The sequence below is a fragment of the Phalaenopsis equestris genome, unplaced genomic scaffold (assembly GCF_001263595.1).
Source record: "Phalaenopsis equestris unplaced genomic scaffold, ASM126359v1 Scaffold000002, whole genome shotgun sequence".
Classification (NCBI taxonomy): domain Eukaryota; kingdom Viridiplantae; phylum Streptophyta; class Magnoliopsida; order Asparagales; family Orchidaceae; genus Phalaenopsis; species Phalaenopsis equestris.
In genome coordinates this window covers 8,330,843-8,347,136 of record NW_018164444.1, presented here as the reverse complement: position 1 = coordinate 8,347,136, position 16,294 = coordinate 8,330,843, and the positions used below count along the sequence as shown (strand labels likewise).

The 16,294-nt window shown below is 30.6% G+C and overlaps 1 protein-coding gene across 2 annotated transcripts in view; it reads left to right on the top strand.

Annotated features, from left to right (window-relative positions):
- The window catches only part of LOC110030931, a 41,175-nt gene extending 28,228 nt beyond the window's left edge, over positions 1-12,947 (top strand). For both annotated transcript variants that reach the window (XM_020733939.1, XM_020733931.1), the window contains exon 6: positions 12,219-12,947. In XM_020733939.1, coding sequence (XP_020589598.1) covers positions 12,219-12,751 — 533 coding nt within the window. In that variant the 3' untranslated portion in view covers positions 12,752-12,947. The remainder of the gene's footprint in view (positions 1-12,218) is intronic.
- Positions 12,948-16,294: the final 3,347 nt, after the last annotated feature.

The following is a 16,294-nucleotide window of genomic DNA, read 5'->3' as shown; positions in this document are numbered from 1 at the left end:
TATATATATATATATACGTAAATTAAAACGTCCTTCCGAAGCGGGCGACGAGATTTCGATTCCGGCTGCCGACAGCTTCTTACGGGCGACGCCCCAAACAATCTTTTTCTTTCTTTTTTTTGTGCCGACAAAGCCGTAGTTTTTTATCACACAATAGGACCGATGCATTCCGCCACTTCAACCATCCAACTTGATTTTATAATAACATTCCCTTTTATATCACCATCACTTTGAACGTTATAATTAAGATATCTAAAACATTTACTCCATTTATTGACTTGATCACTCATTGTTACAATCCCGCTACTAGATCAACTAATACTGAAATTACATTTCATGTATTCATTTTTAATCTACTCAAATAAAGCCTTTAGACTCTAAAGTTGCCTTTGTAATTCAAGTTTTTTCTACACTCATTCTCTGGTCAGCCTTTAGACTCTAAAGTTGCCTTCGTAATTCAACTTTTTTCTACACTCATTCTCTAGTATTATTCACAAGAAGGATATCATCAGCGAAAAGCATACACCAACATGTATCGTCTTGTAAAATGTCTAGTAAGCACACCTAAAACTAAAGTAAAAAGGATGGGCTTATAGCTAATACTTGATTTACCAACTGTAATAGGAAAATACTTGGTCACTCCTCTTATTGGAACTCAAGTAATAGCTCTAGTATACATCTATTTAATGAGTTGAATTTAAGTCATATCAACGCCTTTCTTTTCTAGGACTCCCCAAAGTACTTATCTTAGAACTTTATCATAAGCTTTTTCTAAATCAACAAAATGTAGATCCTCCTTACTCTCTTTCGGTACTTTCCATCGAATCTCTCAATAAATGTATAGCTTTCATCGTAGACTTGTCTGACATAAATCCAAACTAATTTTGAGTAATCTTTGTATCACGTCTTAACCTATGTTCAATTTCTTTCTCACATAATTTTCATGTATGACACATCAACTTAATTCCTCTATAATTTGCACATTCTTGTGCATCTTTTATTCTTAAAAATAGAAATCAAAATACTCTTTCTTGATTCCTCAGACATCTTTTTAGTTTTTAAAATAATATTCAAAGAATCATTAAGCTACGAAATTCTTAAATCCTAAATATTTTCAAACTTCTATTGGGATATGATCCGACCCTACTGATTTTTCACTCTTTATTTTCTTTAAAGTAGATCTCTGGTGTAATCCAACTGAAATAGGAAAATACTTGATCAATCCTCCTATTCGAACACAAGTAACAACTCCAGTATATACATATCTTTAATGACTTGGATATAAGTCATATCAACACCTTTTTTTAGAACTCCCCAAAGTACTTATCTTGAAACCTTATCATTATTTTTTTTAAAATCAACAAAAATCATATGTAGATCTTTCTTTCAATCTCAACGATTTCTTTTTCTCATAATAAAATGATTAATTTTTTTGTTTTATTCGATCTATTCTTATAAGTGATAATATCCTCAATCTCATTTCTTAAATAAAATTTTAGCAACAACAAAATCATAAGCTAAAGCAAAGTTCGATATGACTCTACGTTCTTTATTAGTCACTTTAAAATCGTAGCCACTATGAATATTTTTAAAATATTTTGTCACTCTATCAACATGTCCACTTAAATCTTCTATAATAAAAATTATTTCTTCAAGAGTTATCTTTTGTATTCCGAAGATCTTTATTGACATAATTCTTGATTGAGCCCAACTTTTTCGGCAAGGTGCTTTTTCAGCAACCTTGGCTTTATTTGGAAATCTTAGTAAGATGATCATAATTAGCCTTATGCTGAGTTTTTAGAGTTTTATGAATCCTCATTTGCCATACATGCATGTTGAGGGCCGCTTAGGTGTTAACCCAAGTTTATAGATTTTTTATTTTTTTGTATAAAGTGTGGAGATATTCAATTTAATATACCCTTAAATCCTTCATGTTTGTTTTGCATCTATTCTATGCGTGCTGTCCAAACCATCATCTTCTATAAGCAGTCCAATGGAGTTTGTAACCTTGTTCGTATTTGATCTAACTTATACTCATATCCTCCTTGGTACGGTACGTATCAGTAGGGACTTTCTGATAATTTTGTTTGAAATTTGTGCAATCTCTTAAATAACTCTACACCTACATGGTGTCATTTTCATGTCAGTCTAAATGATCCTCTTCTTTGAATTCAGTAGTCTAAATTTTCACTGGCTTGCAATATTTGTTTGCAGCTACTTACAGTTGCATGTGTTCAAATTCAACTTTTGAAGTCATATATATATATATATATATATATCTTCCATATGCATATATTTTCAAGCTTTGTGTCTCAGCAAGGCATACCCAAATACTAAAATTAATTCAATCTGGGTTCAATTAAGCCCAGAGCAAGCCGTGGAAGCTCAATTATGGGCTTTGGATTGTGAATTGAATGATCACATGAATTCCAAATTTGACATATTTATAGTCGAATTGAGTGTCTTGATGAGAGGAATCCAACGAGTATATGATCGCTCAATTCTGAGGTCATTAAGACACTCAAATATTTAAAAAATCATTTTTGTTCAAGGGGGATCAACTTGAATCTTATGATCAGGTTGATAAGGAAGTTATGCGCCAATAAATCAAAATGCCCCTCCAAGAAAAGCTATAAATTTGCTCCCTCTCTTCAATTGAAAGGAGAGGTGATAAAGAAAAGGAGTAGTAAAATTTTGGAGTTGTTTTAGAGAGAATGTCTGGAGAGTAACCTCCAACCTCAATAGCCTTCAACCACCGTCAAATGCTTTCAGCCATCACCACCTGTCACCGACTATCGAGATTCAACGACTATTGCTTGCAATCACTGTAGCCAGACTACTATTGTTGTATTATATAAAACGAAGTGTAGTTTTTAGTGTAAGATTGTAACCCTATTCTCCCTATCGTGAGAAAATATGTACCCCTGTAATTATAAATATGTAATGGATTATTTTAATGGGGCTATATCCCGTGGTTTTCTTTCTTTCAGAATTTTTTTCACATGAAAATTCAGGTGTCACCCTTCACTATATTTTCTTGTCCGAGTGTATGTTGAATTTTGGTATAACACTAAGAAGATAAATTATCACTCTACCTTCGTGAATTTTCTAATACGCAACACCTATATATATATACTTCTCATGCGACATCACTCTCTCCTCCTCTTTTTTTCCCTCTTTTGCATTCATTCTCATGTGGCTATTATGGTCTTTCAATGACGCTTATTCATTCCTTTCTCATGTGCTTTAACAATCTTACTTGCAACCGTGGTTCTATTCTTGAACTCTATTGCCCTACCTCATTCCCCAAGCAACTCTTCTCTCATGCATCTAATGCCTAACTACATCATGTCTTTTGGCTTTTGTGTGCGCATATACTTGTGTAATTTTTAATTCTCTCTACCTTGATAATTTCATTGCACACATATGTTGAGATAAATTGTCTGATCTTCAAGTTGACTGGATAAAGGATCATTGATCTTTGCTTTGGTATTTTTGGGGAGTCATTGATGTTTGATCTAGTCAGTTTGAAGACTGCATCGTTGATCTTCGATCTGGCCAAAATATTGAAGATCTTTCTGTTCTTTAATTTGTTTGGAGCTTGAAGATCTTTACCTCTTTGATCATTGATCTTGTCAGAACTCTCTTTTTGTTGATTTTTAATCATGTTCAATCATATGAATGCTCATCGTCGACAACTATACTTGTCTAAAACTTATCAGCGAACTCATTATGGTTAGATAGCCATAGGTATAGCATAATATGGATTCATCATTATTGCCAATATACCTATGATTTCCAATCCGAGGTGGATGAGGTGTGGCTGCCAACGTTGAAATCATTAGTGAGAAAGGAAATATGTTGATGAAATACCAACTACCCTTCCAACTGAAAAATGAAATACATATAAACAAAAAATTTAAAGAACCATTGATGTTTGATTTAATTAATTTGAGACCACATTGTTGATCTTTAATTTAGTTAAAATTTTTTAAGGCTTTCATGTTAGTGATCTTCGATCCATTCAAAGCTTTAAGAACTTCATATCATTGATGTTTATTATAACTATAGCCTGGTTCCCTCCATTGATGTTAGATTCAGGCTCAAGCTGTATGTCTACACCACCCATATGTAGGCAGGGCCCTTTTCTTCGCATTGGTAGGCAGGACCACCTTTTATGACGAGATACCCTATGAGAGTTCGGAGGCTATCAAAATTTGGACTGAAAATGACGAACAAAAAAGGGTGTTTGATATAAAGCTGTAAAAGTTAATGATGAAAGAAATATGAAGTACAAAATCATAAAATGAAAGTAAAATGAACATGCAAAATGGAAATAGATTTGGATTTCCATGGAATCAAAGTACTTGAAAGTTTGCTTGGAATGTAAGCAGAACCCTCTATCGAACGCTTGAAACTTTCAAAGCACCCTAGACTCTAACTTGAACGATGAAACGAGCTTAACTAAAATATCACTTCATAAAAGTACACACATCACATCCGCAACACATAATCACAAGTGAACAGAAAGTATTTAAAAAATCAAAATGAAACATTTAAGTGCATTTTACTGATGAACAATCATGTAATAATAAAATTTAAATATCTTTTAAAACATGTGCATGTATCACGAGATGATTTTAACATGCCTTAAAATTGTGCTAGTGAACTATACAAATACATTAAAAATCATGTAAATGTATCATGCGTGTGTACTGAAAATCAGCAAGTGCATTATGCTTGTATTTTGAAAGGCATGTATGTTATAAAAAATAAACATTTACATGTGTTTAGACAAACTTATTAAGTATTTAAACTTAAATATCTGAGAAAATGTATTTGCATGTGCTCCAACGAGTTTACTTAGTACTAAATTTAAATATTTAGCATGGTATACTAATTAGTATACAACAACAACAACAACAAGCCTTCTTCTTACTAAGTGTGGTCGGTTACATAAATTCTTTTTCTCCATTACATCCTATTGAGTGTCAAATCTTCATTTCATTCTAATAAATTAACATCATTTTTTATACAATATGTCCAAGTCTTTATTGGTCCTTCTCTGTCTTTCTTAACATAAATCAATTCTAAAACATCTATTCTCCTAAGCGGATCATCAGATGGTTAACGTTTAATGTGACCAAACTATCTAAGACGACTCTCTCTAATTTTGTCCGTCACTAAACTTACATCAACCCTATCATAGATATATTCATTTCGCATTTTGTCTCTTAAGTGTCAAGCCACTCATCCACCTAAGCACTCTCAGCTTGGCAACACTTAACTTTGTTTTATGCTTCTTTTAAAGGCCAACATTCTGCGCCATAGAGCATTGCGGGTCTCACCACTATCTTATAATTTTTCTTTCAGACTAAGCGGTACTTTTCTATCACACAATTGTTCCAATACATTCCTCCACTTCAACCAACCAATTCGAATTTTACTAATAACATCCTCATCCATATCGCCATCACTTTGAACAATAGACACAAGATATTTAAAATGTTCACACATTCTAATGATTTGATCACCCATAGTTACAACTTTGCCACTAGAGCTACTACTACTAAAATTACTTTCCATGTATTTAGTTTTAGTTCTTACTCAAACGAAGGTTTCTAGACTCCAATATAGACTTCCATAATTTAAGTTTTTTCTAAACTCTTTCTCTAGTCTTATCCATAAGAAGGATATCATCAACGAAAGGAATACACCAAGGTACATCCTCTTGTAAATGTTTAATAAGAGCATCTATAACTAATGCAAAAAGATATAGGCTTAAAGCCGATCCCTGATGTAATCTACCTAAAATAGGAAAATACTTAGTCAAGCCTCTTTTAGTTCGAATAAAAGTAACTACTCTAGTATACATATCTTTAATGATTTGAATATAAGTCATATCAACACATTTCTTCTCTAGAACTCTCCAAATAATTTCTCTTGAAACCTTATGGTAAGCTTTTTTAAATCAATAAAAGTCATATGTAGATCCTCCTTATTCTCTTTGTTCTTCTCAATCAAACCTCTCAATAAATATATAGCAACCATAGTAAACTTGCCCGACATAAATCTGAACTGATTATGAGAAATCTTTGTAACACGTCTTAACCTATGTTCAAGTACCCTCTCCCATAATTTTAAAGTATAACACGTCAACTTAATTTATCTATAATTTGCACACTCTTGTGCATCCCCTTTATTCTTAAAAATTGGAACCAAAATACTCTTCTTCCACTCAGGCATCTTTTTAGTTTTTAAAAAAATATTAAAAAGTTTAGTAAGCCAAGAAGCTCTCAAATCTCCTAAATATTTTCACACTTCAATCGGGATATCATCAGGTCCTACTGATTTTCCACCCTTCATTTTCTTTAAGCCTCAACTTTTTTTCACTAATGCGACGGTAAAAATAAAATATTTTATTATTATTAACGATATTAAGTTATTAAGGTCGATCGTATTCTCATAAAATTTATTGAAAAATCTATCAAAATAGTTCACCCCCTATGTTGATTATCTTTTTTAAGAGAAGCTCTTTTTTATTTTCATATTTAATACACTTTACTTAAGTTAAATTTTTGTTTTTCATTTCTCTTTATTTTGTTTGTTAATACATATATTTTTCATTCTTTTTAGTATCTAATCTATTATAAAGATCAATAAAAACAGAATTTTTAGCGTCATAAATTATTCTCTTGAATTTTGTATGGGCCACCTTTTATTTTTCTTAGTTCTCCAAGCTTTGACGTTTAAACCAATTTTTATAACACAACTTTTATTTTATATTTTTTTGCACATATTTTTATTCTACCACCAACTACTTTATTTATAAAAATTTTTATTTTTTATTCTTCAAGTACATCTTTTGTTACTTGTTTAATAGTATGTGCTACTTTATCCCACATAAAATTTGCTTCATATGAACATCTCAAATCTTGAAATCTTGAAGTTTGCTCATAAAAATAATTTATTTGTGTCTTTTTGGTTCACCCATTTAATTCTATGACACTAAATCTTAGTATTATTTATCTTACAATTCTTCATCTTAAAATTCAGAACTAATAATCGACCTTGAGTACTTAAATTTTCTCTTGGAATGACTTTATAATCTTTACATTCTCGACGATCTCGTCTTCTCATAAGAAAATAATCAATTTTTATTTTATTAGATCCAACTTTATAGGTAATAATTTGCTTATCTATTTTTTTTAAATAAATTATTAGCGATAATAAAATTATATGCTAAAGCAAAATATAATATAATTCTATCTTCTTCCTTAATCACTCTAAAACCGTAGCCATCATGAATATTTCTAAATCTTCCACCTCTCTATGGAGGTGACCATTTAAATCTCCTCCAATAAAAAGTCTCATATCAAGAGGTATCATTTGTATTAATTATAATAGGTCATTCTAGAAGTTTTCTATATAACCTATATGTAAACCTACTTGAGGAGCATAGACACTCATAGCATTAAAAATCTTAGTGTCGATAACAATCTTACGGCCTATAATTCTATTTCTAATTTATTAATTTTTACAACATATTCTTTCAAACTTTTATCTATAATTACATCTACACCATTTCTAGTGCGACTTTTACCTGAATATCAAGTTTTAAAACCTAAGCTATCAATTTTCTTAGCATTATCTTCAACCCATTTGGTTTCTTAAATACATAAGATATTTATTATATTATGAATCATAATATCTACTTATTTCATTAATCTATCTTTGAGAATACCTATCTTCCATTATTCTATCATAATATTAGTTTCATGAACTAATTTTTTTACCCGCATTCTTTCGCAATGTGGGATCACTTGTTTATTTAACATTACATTCAAGAGCCGATGTAACGGTCTTGCACATTTTTCATTATATTCAAATTATATACTTGCATGTGCTTCTATCAACATGTTATTTACTCAATTATAAGGTTGAAAAATGTTGTGGACTCAAAATGACAACTAAAATAAATTTGCTTTGAGAAGTGTGCAAATATTTTAAAAGATACAATTATCTTAACAAGGCAAAGTCTTTTTCGAAGTAGAAAATAAATCATCATCTAGCTAAGCTCTTTCAAGTGGGTTATCTTACATGTGGGACAAAGCAATAAGTTCCATTTAGCAAGTTTAATCCTTTTCATAAGGATTGAAATTGACGAGATTGATCAAGAAATGAATGTGATCTCATTAAAAAATGTTATGTTATTTCTACATTTTCATATGAGCCTTTAAGACTTTATAAAGGAATTCCATTTCTAAATTTAAACTCTCGACAATTTGTCTTCGCGATGAAATATCAAGCCTTGAACTCTTAGACAAATTTGTATCTTGTAAGATAGAGTTGACAGAATGGTTATGTATTATGTGGTCAAAAATGAAAAAATTGAACCGAAGTGTATAAAGTTAGTTTATTCGATTCGGTTTAAAAAATACAGTTCAATTTTTTTTATTTTGAAAATCTTAATATTTTGTTTTAGGTTATTGTTGGGTTTGAATTTTAATTTAACTGAACAAATTGAAAAATTAAAATTTAATTAAAATTTTATATTCTCTTCCTGTCGAGAAAATCAGAAAAAAAAATCAAAGTTTACCATTATATGCAACATTTGATTGAAATAAATAAAAGATTCATAAAATTAAATTGATCTTATACATGTAATACATGTAATTTGTGATATTTGTTCATAACCAAACCTCAACAAAAAAAAAATTAATTTTGGTTTGATCTGTTTGGTTTTATCAAAATTTTCATTGATTTGGTTTTCCAGATTTTGGATTTCGATTTTAATTAGTTTGACCAATTTGAAAATTGATCTATCCAAATTAATTGAATGCTTACCCCTAGTTGATGGATTCTATAACCTAATAGATTTCCAAATAAATTTAGATTGTATTCTATTTCATGGATTTAATTATTTACAAATTTGGTAGAGTCGATAGGATTTGTAACACATATAATACCTTAGTAAACTTAATTAATGCGTATTATGAACCCAATCTTTTGCAAGTAAGAGATCGTGATGTTTGTCTGTAACCAGACTTCAACAAATAATTAAATTTCAGTTTTGTTCATAACCAAACTGTTTAAACCTAATTAAATTTTGGTATGGTCGGTTCAGCTTAATTTTCTGTTGGTTTGGTTTTCCAGATTTTGGAGTTTGGTTGTAATTGGTTTAATCAATTTGGAAATTAATCTAATCCAAATCGATCAAATGCTCACCCCTGGTTGACAGAGTCTATAACCTAATAGATTTCCAAATAAATTTATATAGTATTCTAATTTGTAGATTCAAACATTTACAAATGGGGTAGAGTCGATATGATTTGTAGCACAAAGGATATCTTGGTAAACTTAATCAATGCGCATTATGAACTTGATGTTTTGCAAGTAAGAGATAATCTAAACTGTTCAAAGCAATCAAACACCTTGATTTTGATCATTTCGATAAAAAAATTCAACCTGAGTGGTTTCTTATCATCAAAAGGCCCCAATTATTAATGTAAATAATTTCAAGTTTAAATTCTGGCATAATATAAAAATTTTTAAAAAAATTAAAATATAAAGATGTTATAGGAAAAGATATAACTTAATGTTGAAACAATAATCCATTCATCCTTATTGATAGTTTATCGAGTGTGATAAATTTAACATTAATATAAGTTTATAAAAAGTTAATGTCATATCAAGTGTACCATTATAGCACACTCAGAAAATCTCATGCTAGCAAGTATATGACTCATGTTTTTTGTTAACATGATTTTGCTTTTAAATAGTATTGAAAAAAGAGGTGACTATAACTAGAGCCACCTAACAAATAGGTTTCTCAATGGTTCAGCTCTTTAAGTTGTGAATCATATGACGCACTTGATAGAACTTAATGTTATATGTTAAGAGACTTTTTAAAAATTTTCTCTTAGACAAGTATCAACTCAGGTCTATAAGATTTTCTTGGATGACACAACCATGACTATTGACAATGATCCATGGGTTAGGTAGGTTTCGACTATCTCTTCTACCTAAGAAAATTAGGGTGCATGATAACCAAGGATGATAGAATTGATTGATCATTATTCTCCTCACTATCCACTTCAGTTTGATTATGATAAATTTTTTTAATCTAATACTTAATTATTACTATTATATATGTTAAACATTTAGTGTTTAATGACTAGTCTTAATCGGAAGTTCTTTCTTTATCCGGATATATAATTAACTATAGGAGCTTGCCCTTATCGGAAATTTAGAATCATATTTTTAAAAAATCTATAAAATTTGAGCAAAATTTCGGGGATAATGTCTTATTTGTAATCTAATCTACTTTATAAAAACTTGATCGAGAATATCACACCAAAAACTCAATAGGAAGAGGTTGGACATGAATTTGGAGCTCACCAACATCATGTTTGATTAATCGCAATCCCTGCAGGGAATACCCGTTTTTGATTGGTCTAAATATTGAAAACATAAATTTTTCCGAGTAAAAATGTCTCATTATTTATTGACTACCATACGCATGAATTCAACATGTTAACAAGTAAAGAATAACTAGAAGTTTATAACTTACCTTCATATTGGATATAAAAAATTTTAAACATCCAACGTTCTTTCTTGCACAGACCAAATATGCATATCATAAAACCAACCTCATCATCATAAGAATTTTATCTCAGCTTTTCATCGTTATGCATAGAGCAAGCAAGCATAAAACATCAATACAGGACACATGTTTATCCAATATGTAAATGCATAAAAGCCATTTTTTTAAATCAAAATAATTATACAATAATTATTATGCAAAAAATAATATAAAATAAAAAGATTGACCAAAATATTATACTTCTCACAATAAATCTGATGGAATCAGCAAAATCCAAGATTTATACACAAAGTTAGAGCCTTCTGACGGGTTTGTTAACGGATAAATCCTTCACAAATTGTGCGATCAAAAAGGGCAAAATCATGGTTAGGGAAATCATGTAAATAATGGATCTTTAGCAGAACAATACTAGTCTCATTTTTTTTATGAAATTATGGCTCTAATCCAGATCTTCCCATGCTCCTCTCTCCATATTCCTTCTAAGTGCCATATATATATATATATATATATATAGAGAGAGAGAGAGAGAGAGAGAGAGAGAGAAGCATCAACAAATAATCAGGCCTCAGAAGAATAGACCATTAGACCTTGTCATCATGCTTTGATACGGGTTGACTATTATTTGCAGTACTATATTGAAATATAAGAACTTCATAATAAATAATTGTTTGGTAGGATGACTTGGCCATTGAAATTACCTCACATTCTTCTATCGCTTGATATAATCCTCAGCCATACTCTAGTTATAATATATTTTAATATGGGAAGCAATATTCTAACTGGATGTATAAAACACATCTCAAAAGACACTTGGGTGAAGAAAAATATCGCAAGGCTGCTTCAATTCTACTAACATGCTTGGAAGATACAAGCTTGAATTCTTTAAATATGAAGTTTGAATAACATTATTATCAAATAATTTAATGCTAATAACATGCACTAATAAAATAATTTTGGCATGAAACATGCAAAACCACAAAAGTTGGACTGCAATCATATCACAAAGTTCAATTCATACAAAATATGGTCTTCGATCGATTAATGGCACATTGATAACCCAAATAACTTTGACGTAACCGATCACCCTCCCATTGAAGTAGGTCTTTCACCATACATGAATCAAGTACTCATAGTGAAGGGAGGATTTTACAACCCAGGGAGGAAGAAAGATAAATGATGATTGCAGTTGTTGGGGACTCTAGAAAATGCTAAGTTGAGAAGTTAGACCTGCAGAATTTATTAGAGGGAGGGGGTTTAATTCATTCTCCATTTCTTCCCGAGGAAGTATGTAATGAGATACAATACATATTAGTCTTCATTAATAACATATGAACGACCAGAACCCACAGTTATTTATTTCAATTGAGCTATTACTAATCCAGCTAATGTGTCTATAATTCTTTAGACTATTCACCTCTTGAAATTCCACTTTGCCCTCAAAGTAAATAAATATATATATATATATATATATATTAAAAAAACTCTACCAAAGCATGATAAATCGAAGTGTGAAACCCATGCAGGACTAATAATGTTTAATGTCAAGCCTACTCAGCTACCAACAAGTCTCTTTTAGAATAACGTTGAGGTTCGTTTTGTTTTTTAAAAACAGGCGCTTCTGCCAAGGGAGCTCAGCCTATTGAAGAAAATGTCTACCAACAAACAAGCAAACCACCTGTGCAGTGGGAACAGCCTAAAGAACCGAAACTCAGAACCTCCATGTCCAAACATGATTTGGTTAGCCATCTAGAACAACGCATCTCTGAGCAAATGGCTTCAGGAAATCCCCCCTTCTCAGCTGACCGCCTGCCCAACAAGGCAAAACTAGAAGAATTGGCTGAGCATCTTCTCACCGATTCTCAAACCTGTGTTACTGATGAAAAATCTCTCATGTCCAAAGTAAACTCTTTCTGCAGCCTCCTCCAAAAAGATTCTTCGTTTCAAAACCTGCTATCCACAACAGAAGAACACCAATATTTTCCAGAAGATGATTCCAAACAATCCTCAGAGAAGAAAGCTATTGATGACTCCCAACCCTGTGGTCTTACCAGAAAGGAATCATTCGGTGAATTGCTGATGAATCTGCCTCGAATCGCTTCATTCCCACAGTTCTTATTCTGCATTGCTGAGGACAATGATGACTAGAGCTCTGCTTCTCTGTAAAAGCATAATGTGAATGAGGTTAGTTCTGCTGTTTGGTAGTGCTTTCTTTTGTTTTTCCCCCCTCACATTAAAACTAAATTAGAGCAAGCTTTTGTTTCAAATTTCTGTTTTTAATGTGTGAATAAACTTTGTATAATCTTATTTTCTCCTTGATGCTTTCTTTAGCTGTTGAACACTATTTTTGTGATCCAAAGCTCCCTGAAATATGTATGAAGCCTGTTATAGATATAGGTATCCTGATTCTGCAACTTGGAATTTGTCCTGGATGTCAAAAATTAATTACAGCCATCCGCAACCTTAATAGGGTTCATGTGCAAATTAGAGTTAAATAAATGAAAATGGAGCTCTTTCTTATTTTCTTTTGGATTAACAAGTATATGATTCGAATTCAAGGAGAGAATCGAGAGACTAAATATTTTCAAATTTTATTTGATTGATTTTGAATCACTACAGAAGCAACTTAACCTATTGAACCGCCCTTCAACCTTCTTGATTTAGCCATAGGTTGGCTCAAATAGACTTGATCCTCAATCTATTATAAGTTTGTGAAATGGATCGTGTTGTTTTTGCTTCCAATAATCTTAGGGGTTGGATGGGTTCCCTAAACTTTAGCAATCAATTAGCATGTCATACATATTGATTATCATCTTTTCTCTTATTCCACCATAAAAACTTTAAAATACTAATGCTAATATTTTTAAGCAAATTTACGTAAGTGCCACTAGAATCTTATAGATTTATATGTCTAACATTTTAAATTTGATATTTATATTTATAACATTTTAGTGCTATAAATATATACATAAAAGATATATTTAACTTTTAAAAAAAGTAGAAGTGTTAAAATTTTATGCTACTAAATTTAAAATAGTATTAAATAAAAAAAAATTGCTATTTTATTTTTATAATTTCAATTTTGGAACATTTACATACACAGCACATCTTATGTATTTTCATATCTCGCCCCTAAACTTTCATATTTACAGATATAGCACTCAAGTCCTTAGCATCACATAGAAAATAGTACTATATTTTTTTTTTTTAAGGGAAATACATCTTTTCATGTATAGATTTAAGACATTGAAATGTTGTGTATGTAAATAAGAAATTTTAGGTGAGATATGTGAAGAATTATGTTCTTGTTAGGTGGTGGCATGTGGAAGAATAAATGACTAGACAATCACCCGGGGCAATTATTTGCAAGAATAAATAATTATTAATAAACTAGTAATTTTGTCTCCCTTAATAAATGTTTTTCCCAATATTAAAAATAAATAAATCAAAACATCAGGAAAGAAATGTTTGGTTTCGATGTCAATATAATATTCAATTTATTTATTTAATATTATATTTTTTAATATATTAAATTTGTCGACTCAAAATAAAGGTGATTCTGTCTCTTGATTTTGTCTCCTTTTTCTCTCACGGTGCATATTTATATTGCTAGGAAGTGGGAAAAATATTACATCAGAATTCAGAAAGTGGAGCTATGTTCGGATTGTAATAATTATGAATATCTCACTATGTTATAGAAAAATTTGATCTGCGTTATTTTCTAAAAATTGAAGTGTTATTAGAGTATTATATGATATTATTCGATTATTTTGCGGTGTTATTAAAATATTCCCCCACTTCACGTGATTTGGAGTTGTGTTATTCGACATATTTCTCGTGTTATGTTAATTTTCAATATGTTATTGGAATAACACAGCCCCAAATCAAGTAACGCGGGGGAATATTCTAATAACACTTCAGCCTCAAATCAAGTAACGCGGGGGAATATTTCAATAACACAGCAAAATAATCAAATAACATAATATATTACTTGAATAACACTTCATTTTTTACAAATAACGCAGATGAAATATTCATGTAACACAACGAGATATTCCTAACTATTACAATTCGAACGTAGCTCTACGTTCGGAGTCCTGATGTAATATTTTTTCCCTGAGAGAGGGGTGGGGAGGCATTTACATACATACCACAACTCTTTTATATTTTTTTTCGTGTTAATTAGTCAAATTATTCAAAAGACACGATCATCACCAGTGACTCACTAAAATGATTTGTGAATCTTACTTGCTCATGTGTCGACTGTCTTAAACTAGATGTCAAGCTAACTTGGCGACCGGGCTCGTCGATTTGGTATGTTTGTTTCTTTTGATAAACTGATCAATCTACTCGCTAACTTAGCTTGCCTCCTTGGCAATCCTCAAAATCATCAGAACTTAAAAGTTAATACTGACCATTAATACATCATCATTTATGAATTGTATGACATTCATATCACATTTTTTTTAATCTAAACATTGTGAATAGATTTGTACGTGGCTTGTATTTCTATATTTACTAAACATGTACAAAAGGGGGAAAAAGATTGGATAATGGGATCGACTCTACAGGCCTTTTTTGGAGGATCTTGGGTCATGACTCTTAATGGAAAATTTCTTGCACGCACACACACACACCCACATACACATCACTTATGAGTTGTCTGACATACACATCACAGTTTTTTTTTTCCTAAAAAACATCGAGATAAATTTGTGTGACATGGCTTATATTTTTATATTTATTAAGCATGTACAAGAGGGGAAAAAGGGATTGAAAGTGGGTTTGACTCTCCATGTCTTTTTCTTACATTTCTTTATGGCTAAAATTTTGCTTGAAATTTGCAAATAAAATTTTCATGTCAAGTTTGCCTTTGTTGGAATGTATTTTTGACCAAGTGTTTATCTTTGGAATAATTTTTGTGTGTACTCTATCGAAAATTAAATTTATTAACAAAAAAATTATTATTTTCCCATGAAATGCTACTAAAATTATTAGTATTTTTTGTAGTGATATTAAATGAAGTGTTTAGAGATTTTAACTAAATTCATGACATAACCACTTTCAAAAACATATTAATATCATCCTAAACCCTAAACTCTAATTTGAGATAGAGAGCATGGAGGTTTAATAACCTTTGTAGCCTCACTTGACTCTCAACATTAATAATAACCGCAAGGAGGTACAACATCTAACCATTATAATTGAATGTCATTGTCCAACTTTTATCACTTATCTTCTATTTTTGACGCATTATTGTTTGATTGTCATTACCTGATAAATGATGAACATAACAGATCATTTCATCCGATCCATACCTCATTATTTTTGCTATTTTTTTTCTAGTTTTTCAACAAGAAACTTTTGTATTTTGCTATTATAGTTGTGCATGTGCAATCTTTTATGTGCATAGCTATAATGTAACACATTATTTTATCACCACAAATTTTATACCACATAACAAATATATATTTAAAACAAAATTCAATCACTTCTAATTAATTATGATGAAAATGCATGATCTTAATTGTGTTTCATGGATCTATTACATCATAATTCAAATGATTTAATTAAGAAGAAGAAGAAAAAACTCACAATATCTTATAAATTTAAAGCAAATTACACAATATTTAGTATGTTTTTACACTCACATAATATTATTATTTGAAAATTGTAAGATAATATCCACCC